Here is a 13,596-nt window from a genome sequence, read left to right on the forward strand (position 1 = left end):
TCTCTTCCGGCAAATTGCCCTATATTTCAGTGATCACATTATTGGTAGTTTTATGTCTACTAATAGTAGCTATTTAATTTCATAAAGGGTTATAAAAATCATGCTGTTATTATTGCTATGTGCTGACTAAGCACTATGCTTCATCTTACATGTAATATCTCATTTAAAACTAAGTTCTGGTTAACCCCAGCAGTTTCATCTTGAACACTGTTAGGGACATATGAAAAGTTTTCATCCTTTAGTCCTTCAACGGTTCATTATCAAACAATGTCAAAAAGTCCTAAAGCTAGCCTTCAATAATGAACATTTTCTAAATTATACAATGCTGAAATTGATTCTGAATCCACAAAATCAAACATCTTTTCTTTCAACAACAGGAAGTACATTTTATCCCAAACTAATAAAATTCAAAGATCATTTTTCTTCTGCTCACTTTTGCTTTTTAAAGGACAAACATTTTGTAAATATTTAGTAGATAGTTAGCTCTAAAGTAGTGTAGGAATCCCTTTCCACGTCCCGCGTGGTCCAGGGTTCCGGTTCAGGGTTCGAGTTCTGGAGAAGGGCCGCACACAAATGAAAGGAGACTTGAAGAAATTCAATTTGGTGAAATGGGGGGCCAGGCGGTAGTCCACCTCTAGTGGGAGAACTACTCACTGCTCTGGCCCTGCCATCCCTTTTATTGAGGTTTTGGGGAAAACATCTTAGCCAGGATAAACAGAAATGTACATGTAGCCCTTAGGCAGGAAATAACAGAAACTTACATGTAGCCCTTAGGCAGGAAATAACAGAAACTTACATGGGACAAACAAAGGTGGAAGCTGCTTCAGCTAACAATGTCTCAACTACAGGGTGAGTGGTTAGAGCAATTAAGGTTGTTGACCAGCCTTCCTGGCTTCCTGTCCACATCTCTCTTTTAGTGAAACTGATTTGTTTCCGGCAAAGTAGCAATACAGATTTTCTTTTATTTTTTTCCTTAACATATGCATCCAAGTGAACGCTGACCTTTTATCCTCTTGGAAAATTACATGTTCCTTCAAAATGTGTTGACAATGCCAAACACATCTTTAAAACACTTTGGAAACTGTCTTCAGAGACTAATGATTTATAATCACTATTTCACTTAATCTTCACAAAACCCAGAAAAAGGGTACTATTAGCACCTCCATTTTACAATGAGCATACTGAGACTTAGAAAAGTTAACTGGCCCACTGCTGCACACAGTAAATGGCAGAACTAAGCTTAGAACCTAGGTCTATCTGACTCTAAAGCTCTGGTTCTTAACTGTTGAGCTAATAAGTATCACTTTTAATAATAAAATAAATATACTTTGATGATCTCATAATTTTAGTTTTATAAAACTGTCTCAAAATTGGGGGGGGGTAACTGATTATTGGCACTACAACTAGCTGAAATAAATACTCTACAATGGGTAAAAGACTTTTTAAATTAAATGAAAGTCTTGTTTTCAACTCTATCATACCATTTCCTCTCAGGTTGGGCTCTTTGCCCAAAAGTACTCTAAAATTATAATTTCCTCGCAAAGAGCTTTAAAGCAAAAGAAGCTGAGATTTTTCTCCATCCTTCACCCCTGAAGCCTTTATTTTTATTAAAGGTCAATCATTACAAGAAAAATAGCCTAAATACTTCATCCACATAAATTTTTTAAAAACCTACTATAAAAGTAAACTACTACAGAAGTAATGCTACTGTATTTGTACAGGTATAAATATCCTTTGAAGCTCTAATTTTGCTTCTCAAAATCTAAGTAATGATCCAGAATGACAGACATATTTTTAATTTAGGAATTTTATAAGCTTTTTAAGGTAAAATCCTGTTCTTTTTCACAAAGCACCAAAATCATGTTCTTTTTTTTTTTGATGCAAAAAAATGGCTATTTTCATAGTAAATTTTAGAAATTTAGAAAAGTTTGAAATAATATTTTCCTCCTTTAACTGCAAAAGATGATTCCAAGATGTACTATGGGCCCAGAAGAAAAGCAAAAACTGACACAAAGAGCACGTACTTTGGGAAAGCGAGAGGTACTGTCAGGTCCGATAATTATTTCCAAGATACTTAGCAGTTTAGGGAAGGACAGAACAATGAGAAATGACAGAAAACAATAAAAGACAAGATGAGGTGTAGGAAATAAACAGCTACATGCAGCAACAAAGCTTCAAACACATAAAAAGAACACACCTGACAGTTTTTATGAACTAAAACTATGAACAATTCTATGAACTGTTTCTGTGTTTTTATGAACTGAAATTCATAGAAATAGTAAGTAATCAAGAAAGCAAATGATCAGTCTCAGACCACTGCTCACATGTTTTCATTTTGGAATGACTTCTATCAAAACTAGTTGGGGTTTTTTGTCCTTGGTTTTTTAATAATTTTTTATTGATTTCATAGAGGAAAGGAAAGGGAGAAAGAGTTGAAAACATCAATGATGAGAGAGAATCATTGATCGGCTGCCTCCTACACACCACCCACTGGGGATCGAGCACACAACCCAGGCATGTGCCCTGACCCGGAATCGAACTATGACCTCCTGGTTCATAGGTCGCCACTCAACCACTGAAACACACCAGTTGGGCAAAAACTAATTGTTTTAAAAGTGTTTTTTAAATGTTTTAAAAGTATAATACTTAAAGTGGTTTACTTCATTTCTTTAGAAAATCCATTATATGGTATACCATACTTCCCAATGATACTAAGTATCTTTAAAATTTTCACCATATCACTAATTTGGCATGTTTTTCACAACATATGAGTTTTATGAATATTGATTAATTAAAGCTGACTAATCAAGTACTGAGAGTGATTTTAAGGGGGGAAATTCCATTTTCTAATCATTGACCTGGAACTTGAATTCTGTTCTACCAGAAAAAATAGAGGGGAAAAAATCTTGAAAGTATATAATAAGAATAAAGAGCATAGAAAGAAACCTCAATCAACCAGGAAAAGAAAAACCATCAAAAAACTTTCTTCTCAAAAGTTAATTATTATATACATTTTTAACTTCCACTGCTTAATTTGACACTTGTTTCTTATAATTCTTAGGAATTACATAAACCACAAATTTTATTCAGGGAAATCATTACTCTCCAAACTCTGATCCAGATTTCACTGACTATAAAAATACTAGAGGCCCGGTGCACAAAATTCGTGCACTTCGGGGTGGGGGTCCCTAAGCCCAGCCTGCACCCTCTCACAGTCCGGGAGCCCTCAGGGGATGTCCGACTGCCGTGGAGGCAGGAGGTTCCCACCACTGCAGCTGCACTCGTCAGCCATGAGCCCAGCTCAGGGCTTCTGGCTGAGGGGCGCTCCCCCTGTGGGAGCACATTGACCACCAGGGGGCAGCTCCTATGTTGAGCGTTTGCCCCCTGGTGGTCAGTGCGTGTCATAGCAACCGGTCGTTCCACCGTTCAGTCGATTTGCATATTAGCCTTTTATTATATAGGATTAGAATAATCAGAAAATGATTACTGGTTGCTATTTAATTGCAAAATGACAGACTAAATTTATAAGTGCAACTTAATGTCTTTTAATATAGTAATTACATCAAAATTAATTCTAGAAATAAAAGTTATGTGACACACTGAGAAATATAAATTACCAATTGATATCACTGAGACAAATACCTCATTTTATTTATTTATTTAAAGCACAATAAAACTTAACAAGAGGGGCTAATATACACACTAAGAAGGTTTAGCACATGGCATTTAATATCTGGATGTGCTTCATTTTGCAATTCATCACACTGAGTCAAGGTTAAATTTATAAAGCAGCCTCAAAATGCCCCCTGAATTTTGTTTGTTTGTCTGCAGATACATTTTTATGTACGCAAGACTAGGCAGGTTAAGTGTTCTACCTTAAAAAATAAGGCCTGAAATCTGATCTTATCATCAGTGGTGTCATTTGCCTTGGATTCTTTTGTTTTCTACATCTTTTTCATTTAAGAAAAGAAGAAACTGGGTCACCTGAAACATTTAGCAGTGAGAAAGTGAGGCTGGATATTAGGATAACAGTCAGGGTAACGAGAGTAAGCTAGGGAGAAGATGAGGATAACAGTCCACGCTAAATAGTCTCTACCACAGAATTTGTCCATACTTGCCCAATTTCTGAGTCAAACTTAAAATCAAATATTTACGTAAAGATATTACCCAGGGAAAGAAACTCAAAACTGCCAGTGCCATAGTTTGGAGAAGAGTCAGTTCTTCTATCCATGAATAAAATGCTATTTAAAAATAAGGGCCCAGTTTAAAGTCTTGAAATACCATTTCTCACTAAAAGAAAGCAGGGCTTCTTAGAGAAATGGTTGGATCAGATCTGGGACAGAAAATGGACAAGATGAGCCCTGCCTGTCTTATCACAACAGACAGCAAGGAAGCTGCCACTAGAGTCACACTGTCTCCTCAAGAGACTCCCACTGACTGACCAAAGATGGGACACCCTGAACTTCAACAATAGTACCTGCAATGGTTTAAAAATCCATCAAATATGTCTAAATCCAACAGCTCAGGATGGCATTTTTAAAAAATAAAGAATTGGTCCCCTTTGGAGAAAAATAGGGAACTAATTCATCTTTTAAAAGCATAATCTGCTTAAAATTCTGCTTAAAACTCTTTAATGACAGCACACTGCACTCTGACTTAAAACCAATGGCCTGCACCACTGAATCCCTGCCCATCTCTCTGACCTCATCTCCAACACTTTCTCCCATTCCATAACCCACCCACAGTGGCCTCATTTCGATTCCTTCCACACACTAACCTTCTCTCCACCTCCTGGTCTTCTTACAGCTTTTACCTTTACCTGGAATACGCTTTCTGGCTACTTTCACGGATAACCTCTCAAATGTCAGGTCACAGCTTAAATATTACCTTTTCAGAGAAGCTTGTCAACTGTCCTATTGAGCAGGTTTCACCATTTTTCTCTGTCAATACATGCTACTTCTAGCCTTCCTAGCTCAAGCTCCAACTAGACTGTATGTTCTATGAGGGCAAAGATCCATCTATCTCATTCAGCGGTGTTCCCAGCACTGGCATTTGAAAAGCAGTTAATTTTTAATTACTGAATATATGAATAAATGAGCAAAATGAATGAACTCAAGGCTGACAGTCGATTTCTGCCATAAGCAATGATAGGTGAGTAAAGTCAGTTTTTACAAAGAAACAGGAGAATGGGGCAACCCTGTATAGACAGGAGAAATCCTGTGGCTCCAGAGAGAGTCAAGGAAATAAGCTGCTTATTTCATTTATGCTTTCCTCAAATATAAAAAAGTTCACCGTACTGACCAGTGTTGCTAAGTGGTTAGAGCATTGGCCCACTCACCAAAGGGTTCACCAGGTTCGATTCCCGGTCAAGGGCATGTATGTGGGTTGAAGGTTCGATCCCCAGCCCCGGTCAGGGTACATGCACAACCAATCAATGTTTCTCTCTCTCACTGATATCTCTCTCTCTCTCTCTCTCTCTCTCTCCTCTCTCTCTCTCTTCCCTTCCCCTCTTTCTTCCCCCCTGCTTCTCTCTCTAAAAAAAAAAATCAACAGAAAAAAATATTCTCAGGTGAGGATTAACAACAACAAAAAGTTTACCAAAACTACAAAAAAATCATTTTAACTTGCATTTCTTTCCAATTATAGGACTCTAGGTTCCACAACATCAGAAAACCAACCATCCTAAAAATGAAAAGATGATCTGATCTGGACAGAGAATAACATTCTATATTTTTAATATAGAAACTACCTTATTCTTGGAATCACTCAACAATTTCCCCATTTTTATACATGTGTGTTTGTGTCTGTGTGAATCAAGACACTAATAGTTACATCAAGATATCTGAAATACCTGAAAAATTTTACTCAATTTCACCTCTTTACCAAAATGTCTGGTATCATATTAACAACTTTCTGTAATTCTCACTTTGCTACAGAATCATTTTTCAAAATACATCCTTTGATGTACTTTTAAGACATTCAAGGTCATCTGCAGCTAATAAAGCAAACAATAAATTTATTTTTAATAATTCATATATGTCTGTGTATATATTTGTAACTTTTATTTATTTAACCTGAGACTCTATATTAAAAGAGCAGTTGTAATAAGATATCTCAAATATAGAATCTTCCTTTTAAGAGATAAAAGATTTTTAAGATTAGAATAATCCTAACATATGAGGCAATTCAAATAAAATCACAACAAAAAAAGAAGCTTGGGACAAATAAAGTTTCTATCATATAATATAAATGTTCTCTTTAGAAGAAAAATCTAAAGACCTTTAGTAGTTATAGAGGGTGGAGCTGGTAGGGAGTCAGAAATTGAGGTCATCATAATTATAGTTGGATGTTTCCAGGGAGTGGGGTCATTCTACACCAGAAAGAAAATGTGCTTTTGCCTCATAATAATCTTTTCTTTTGTAAACTTTGTCAGACAGCGTACGTAATCATTTTGCATTTTTCCAAACTTTAATTAACATATGTAGTTCAAAATACAGTAGCTTTTATATGGTAAGTTTCCCCGGCCCCTTCACCTCCTAACCCTTTTAGAATCTTAAAGAATATCTCTAGTGTATGTATAGGTTGTTACAATTACACCACTCTGGATTCCTTTGGCAATGCCATCATCAAGCTTTTAATATTAAGTATCAGGATGGAGTTGGAAATGAAATCGATTTCCTGACTGTCTCTACTACACTCAAGAGTGTTTTTCTCAAACTGCAATCACAGCCCATTAATAGATCATGACAATAATTTGGTGGATCATGACCAGCAGTTTCTCAATGAAACAGAACAGAAAATAGAAAAATATCAGAAACCATGCACACAGTACATTTAATGAAACTTCTATTTAAAACTACATATATATCTGCACTGGGTCTCATTATCATTTTTTTTAATTTTTGAAAGCCATAAATATATGATGGCCTGAAGAGACAATATCTCTAGTTCAACAGATGTCTTTGAAAAGAGAAATTTAAAATTCTCAGCACTTTTTCCCCTTACAATCCAAACAAGAAGCATTCAATTTAAAACCTTTATTATTAAAGCTTTACTGATACATTTCTGGAATAGAGCATTTAGATTACAACAGAAAAACAAATTTCAACCTAGCTGTCTATAATAATAAAAGCATAATATGCTAATTAGACCAGACAACCTTCCGGATGACCTTCCAGATAAAGCCGGGGCTGTGAGAGAAGCCCGGGTCCCAGGTACCAGAAGGAAGACAGTGCCAGCAGCTGGGGGAAGGAAGGCCTACACATGCACAAATTTCATGCATCGGGCCTCTAGTGTTTAATAAATGTTTACCTTTTTCTTTATATTTCTTCAGTACTAATATATGCCAAATCTTAGCCCCTTAAAGAACAGTGGATGAATTAATCATTGCCTAGGATTGACTGAAAACTACGTTTATCTACTGTCTTCATGTGTAACTGAAGTTTGCTCACCAGGAACTGCTCCAAATTTTATTCTGTCATACACTTTCTCTAACAAGGAAGGGCCAATTGACTATTCCCATCTACAGGGTCTAAATCAACTCCAATGGAGTTGGTGCAAACCCAAATTAACTAAGAAAAGCCAAAGTGAGCATATGGTTTAGGGACCAAGTTGTTAACATTAGCAGAAAGATGCTCCTGTTTGTGCAGTTCTTCTCCCTTGGACTGCTTAGAACACCTCCTCCACTTGCCAGCCTCTGAAGCAGGGAGCTTACCCAGGGCCTCCTGCCTTTACCTTTCTAAGAGTTCTTAGAGTTCACCTCTCTTGAGAATCTCTCTGATAAGAAGCACACAAGAATTTCACTTTCTAACATTCCAAGGACACCTGCACTAGGAATGTAGACATTAATATTAAGTCCACCCCTCTTCTCACTGCAATGCCTTCCTGGTTTTCCTGGTGCCCTACTTCTCCTTACCTGGTTTATTGCTTTGTCCCACGCAACTTAATCCCTGAGAGCTGGGAATTCCCTGCTGACTGTTTATCTCCATTCCTAATTTCTGGCCTAAGATTAGGGCCACTGATGCTACAGACTGATGTGGGCTCTATAGGCTGAGGAGAATATGAATACTTTCTACTTTATCCTTCTATATCTTCATCCCTTTACTATTGCTTTTTCATTCCATAACAATCTATCTGTGGCTGATAATCCATTCATTCCACGAAACACTTTCCCTTATAAAATGATTGATTTCCTAACTTCACTTTTCATTTATGTGAATGTACTTTGTAATCCTAACGTTTTTATTTTAACCTTCAATTTTACTTCCTCCAAACTAACTTCTCACACTTAAAAAAAAAAAAAAATGCCACAAAATCCAACTACAGTTTAAATCAAAGAACTCTCCTCACCTGTCTAGAGAAGCCTCAGTAACTTACTCTCTTATTATTATCCTTCCAGGTTTTTTTCACTGTTCCACACCAACTTTTCCTCCAAATATATCTTAACCAATGAATTTTAAATAACTAATAATCCTGTAATTTAACTGAGGAACAAATATATCTTGCTCTGATAAAGTATATCTCTCCAGCAATGATATTCTGTCCTCTCTCTGACAATACTGTATATAACTACCAACCATCCAGCAACCAGAGTTCTCAACACTGCCCACCAATCTATCATAGACATCCATTTCCTTTTCTACAATGTTCTACTTGGTAAAGAGCCCATGTTTTGACCATTTCCCTTTCTACCTATCAAAACTTACCTATTCTGTGGTCATTTTTACCTCAACTACAGGTTCCCCTACAAAGGACTGATAAACTCAACTTACATAATGCTAATAATTAATAGCCATTTCATGGATTTACCTTCCCAAAGGGGCTTCATTTTAATAAGGACTTCTGAAGATCTCTGTGACAGACCTGATAAGGAAATCTGAGAAATCTAAAAGCCATTCTGGTACCCAAAGTCAACGACATGAGGGACTACATCTATTGTATGTTTAACACAAGCCTTAATGGGAAAACCAAATCAATAATGTGAGGGTCAAAGGAGCCTTACAGATCCTCTAGTCATGATTCTCAGATCTGGATGCACATTGGAATATCTACCTCCAAAGATGACATCCAAAGAAGAAAATTTCAAGGTCAGTACAAAGCTGGGCCTAACACCAGATATATAGGAACAACATGCTAAAACTATAAAGACACATGGGGAAGACAAATATCCAATTCAGGACAGTAACAACCTTTTGGAGGATGGTGAGGAAACGCAACTGAGAACAGATATACTTGGAGGGCCTCAATTTTATTGGTAATATGTGCCTTGCCAGCACGGCCATGAGTGAACCTGAGGGGGCGAAAGGATGAAGGATTAGAAAAGACAGACAAGAGAATAAAGCTAGGGCTAGGTGGGACGTTGCCCTCTGATTAGAGAGACAGTGCCACGGCCTGCAAACCGAGTCTTTATTTTATAGCCAGATTCCACGAGGCAAAGTAAGGGCGTGATCAAGATGTTTACAATGTTCTCGAGGGTTTCCAATCTACTCAATTACATGCACCTGAACTCCATCAAGCTTTGTTTTGGCAGCACTTGCTGCACCTCCCGCAGCCCATATCACTCAGCCACGTAGGACCACAGGTTCGGACCATAAGGTCAAGCTTACAACCACAGCCTTTGGCTATAATTGTGCTGGGACTTGCACGTGGCTTTGCCACGAGAGGATCGTGCCCTCTCGTTAGTCTGAGGCTTGAACCTGTCCAAACACTGTAGCCGCTCTCCACAGTAATATTTTATTTCCAATGCTAGGCAGTGATGCATAAGTATTTATTAAATTAGTGTCCATTATCTTTGGGATGTCTAAAAACTTATAATTTAAAAAACACACACACACAATATGGCCATGGCATATATATTCAGATGGAAATCATACGAGGAATACAGAGAAATATCTTAGGCAAGAAAGTACTCAAATAAGATAGTTTAGAAAGCAGGCCTCGAAGGAAGACTAAAACATAAACTACTAGCAAAAAAACCAAATTTTTCTAAAGAAAAGCATGCCCAAAGGCAAACTTGGGGGTACTCTAAAGAAAGAACAACAGGGAAACTTGGGCAGGACAGATTCACCTTGGAGAAAAGCAATAGATGATTGGGGGTTAAGATTGAAATTGAGTGAAGGGAGCTCTGGGAACTAAAATGACTAGTGTGCCCCAACTACACCCCCCCCCCCCCAAAAAAAAAAAAAAAAGTAGCATGATTGAAGTGCTGTTTTAGCAAAATAAATCAGAACCCATGCCAGGATGAACTAAAGCAAACATGGTTCATTATGAGATGCTGTAGGACAGCAAAAGGGGAACAGAGTGTTAAGATGCTGGGAACCAGGTTCTGGTGCGCTCTCTACTCCAAACAGAGCCCTTCTGCTGTTAACAGTTTTTGAAAACCACTGGACTACGGTGCCCAGAGTTGGAAGGCACTGCTGTAAATCAAGTGTGAGGGTCATAAAACCATGGAATAGGGTAGTAGTATTGGGCATCAAAGGGGGGGGGGGATCCACAGACTTTTTGATGGAAAATTTTATAGGCTCTAGTGACAAACTGGATGGGATAATGAAAGAGTGTATCTACATGAAGAAATTAAAAATACTGAGCAGCAGCTGCTGGTCATACAGACCTCAGCATCAGCAACATAAATGTGACCATGTATGTTAAAATGTCTGAGCCCTAAGGAAGTGCTACACAAGGGAGAAAAGCAAAGTGGCACTTTACCAGGATTAAGAAAAAAAACAAGCAAAGGAGACCAGAAAATTCTGGAAAGAGATGGCCACTACATCATGGAATGCTAAGCAAGCAACAGTTTCAAAAAGAGGCATCACTGTACAAAATAAAAGGGTACACAGCTTTTGCAGCCAATCAGACCCCAAGTTTCTGGTACCTCGTCTATTTAACCAAGTTATTTAACCTCTCTGAGCCTCATTTAATAAGGAAAACATAAACAGCTAACATTATTGAACACATTATAGAGCACTGTGCTAAGTGCTTCACATATACCCACACGACACATTTTACAGGTGAAGAAATTAAATTTAGAACTAGCATAGTCAATTGCACAACTGAGACAATAAAATAATGTATATAAAGTTCCTGGCAAACAGTATGACCTCAAAAAAATGGTAGCTATATTGCATTATTAGAAGGTAATGATTAATAGGGGCAATACAAAAACTCACTATCAGTTATTCCTATCATAGCCTTCCATGGGGCAAACTCTCTTAGTGTCCACATCTATAAAATAGAATTAATGCCCTTAATCTAACGTACTCAATGGGGTTGCTATAAGGATTAAATGGTATTATAAATATAAAAATACTATGAAAAAAATTTTTAAGAGTTATTCAAATATATGGGATTGTCTTTAGAAATGCCTTCTGGATTAACATGTCTCTCTAAAGAGAGCTAAAAATAAGTCTGTTAAATGGGCAACCACTATATTAAAAAGTATAAGTCACCATGGAATGGTGATATATGCCACCACACCTAGCTCTGACCCCTCATTTCTCTAATATACCTGCAAGGGCAAGGGCTCTCTTTCACCTATAACGAAATTCTGATACTTTAAAGCAGTGGTTCTCAACCTTTTAATGCCGCGACCCTTTAATACAGTTCCTCATGTTGTGGTGACCCCCAACCAAAAAATTATTTTCGTTGCATCGTAGTGTAAATATCTGTGTTTTCCGATGGTCTTAGGAGACCCTGCTAGTGGTTCTCAACCTGTGGGTCGCGACCCACAGGTTGAGACATTACGATTCATGAACAGTAGCAAAATTACGGTTATGAAGTAGCCACGAAAATAATTTTATGGTTGGGGGTCACCACAACAGGAGGAACTGTATAAAAGGGTCGCGGCATTAGGAAGGTTGAGAACCACTGCTTCCAAGTATAGCTAATCAGTAGAGAGAGCTACCACTTCAATGCAGAGTTGTTCAAGTTGGTCTTATGGTGCTGGCTCGGTCCTTCCAAGACCAAAAAGGAAAAAGAAAAAAAAAAATGCTTCCAATTTTCTTCTATAGTATTAAAACTAGGTGCCCAATCAATACTACAATTTTAGATACTTTACAAAACGTCAGAAAATAATTTATCAAAGGCTCTGTCTGATAGGAGGTCTCTTTTGGAAACCACAACCCCCTTTTCCACCTGAACAGATGGTTTCCAGGCCTCAAGGCTCAGATGTCCATACACCCTATTCACCATAGCTCGCAAAGTTCCAACCTTTTAATTATTTCATGTTCTTGAATACACCATCTTCCATCTAAGGATCTCTGGGTATCAAAACACTCAAACCCTTTAATCTTCATAACACTATCTAGGAGAGAAATTAGTAGCCTTGTTTTATCAACTACAAGTGAAAGACGGAAGTTAAATATTTTATCCAACATCAGTTAGTTTGATTGATTCATTCTTGGGGGGGAGGGGGAGGAAGTGCACCTTATGGATTTAAATCAATGGATAACCTTGATTTAGCTTCCTAAGGTCATTTCAAATATTAGTTCAAAACTACGGTGTACTCTTACACTTCCAACATATCAAAGATTAAATATGAATTAACAGTAAATACCGAAGCATCATTATTTTTACATGCTAAAAAAACCCACAAAACTATATGGGGGAGGGGTCCTAACTTAAGATTAGTCTTGTATCCATAAATACTTGTGAACTTGAGGGGTAGGGGAGGAACACCTGTCAGTGCAGCACATCCACGGTAAGTTTTACAAACTGTGCGGCTATTAATATTTAGCTCCTTGAACTGCAAATAAACCACCCGCTTCTCAAAAAAGGCAATACTATGAAAAACATTTGACGAGGAAGCCCACATGACCGTGAGAAGCCCAGTGATTTCCTCGTTTTACGTCTCCCTGGCTTCGTGAATCTGCCACGAGGAAAACTCTGCGCGCCCCAGGGGCCCGGCCGCGGGGAGCCCGGCGCTGCCCACCTCCCGTCCACGAGCCAGGCCCGGCCGGCCCGGGACCCAGGGGCCCCGCCTCCCCTCGAGCCCCCGAGCCCCCGAGCCCCCGCGGACAGACCAGGCCCGGCACTCGGGCCCCCCTCTCCACCGCCAGCGCGCCCGGCTCCCCGCCCCGCAGTCGGGGAGGGTGTCACGGAGCGGCCGGGCCTAGCGGCCCCCGCCCCGCGCCGACGGCGCCGCCTCCCTCCTGCTCCCCGCTCCCCGCGTTCGTTACCTCTTGGGCGCCGGCGGCTGCTCCATGGCGGCCCGGGACACGAGGAGGGACCTGGTGGGCGGCGAAGGCCGGAGGGAGGAAAGGAGCCGGGGCACCCGCTGGCCGAGCCCGGGGAACCGCAGAGGGAAACTCCAGGAACTCGGAACAACTTTCCCGTAACTCCACGGCGGATCCCCCTCCCGCCCCGGAGTGTGGCTCCTCCCGCCCCGCCCCGCCCCTCGGCCGCTGCGGTCCAGGGAGGGTGGGCGGAGCCGGCCGCGGTCCAGGGGAAGGTGGGCGGAGCCTGCCGCGGGCCAGGATTGGTGGGCGGAGCCGGCCGCGGTCCAGGATTGGTGGGCGGAGCCGGCCGCGGTCCAGGGTTGGTGGGCGGAGCCTGCCGCGGTCCAGGATTGGTGGGCGGAGCCTGCCGCGGTCCAGGATTGGT

General features: G+C 39.8%; 1 protein-coding gene across 5 annotated transcripts in view; it reads right to left on the reverse strand.

Annotated features, from left to right (window-relative positions):
- Positions 1 to 13,347, reverse strand: part of STK3 (serine/threonine kinase 3) — a 228,832-nt gene extending 215,485 nt beyond the window's left edge. For all 5 annotated transcript variants that reach the window (XM_054708206.1, XM_054708205.1, XM_008148510.3 and 2 more), the window contains exon 1: positions 13,173 to 13,347. In XM_054708206.1, the coding sequence (XP_054564181.1) occupies positions 13,173 to 13,198 (26 nt within the window). In that variant the 5' untranslated portion in view covers positions 13,199 to 13,347. The remainder of the gene's footprint in view (positions 1 to 13,172) is intronic.
- Between the last annotated feature and the right edge of the window lie 249 nt (positions 13,348 to 13,596).

This window comes from Eptesicus fuscus, chromosome 19 (genome assembly GCF_027574615.1).
Source record: "Eptesicus fuscus isolate TK198812 chromosome 19, DD_ASM_mEF_20220401, whole genome shotgun sequence".
NCBI lineage: Eukaryota > Metazoa > Chordata > Mammalia > Chiroptera > Vespertilionidae > Eptesicus > Eptesicus fuscus.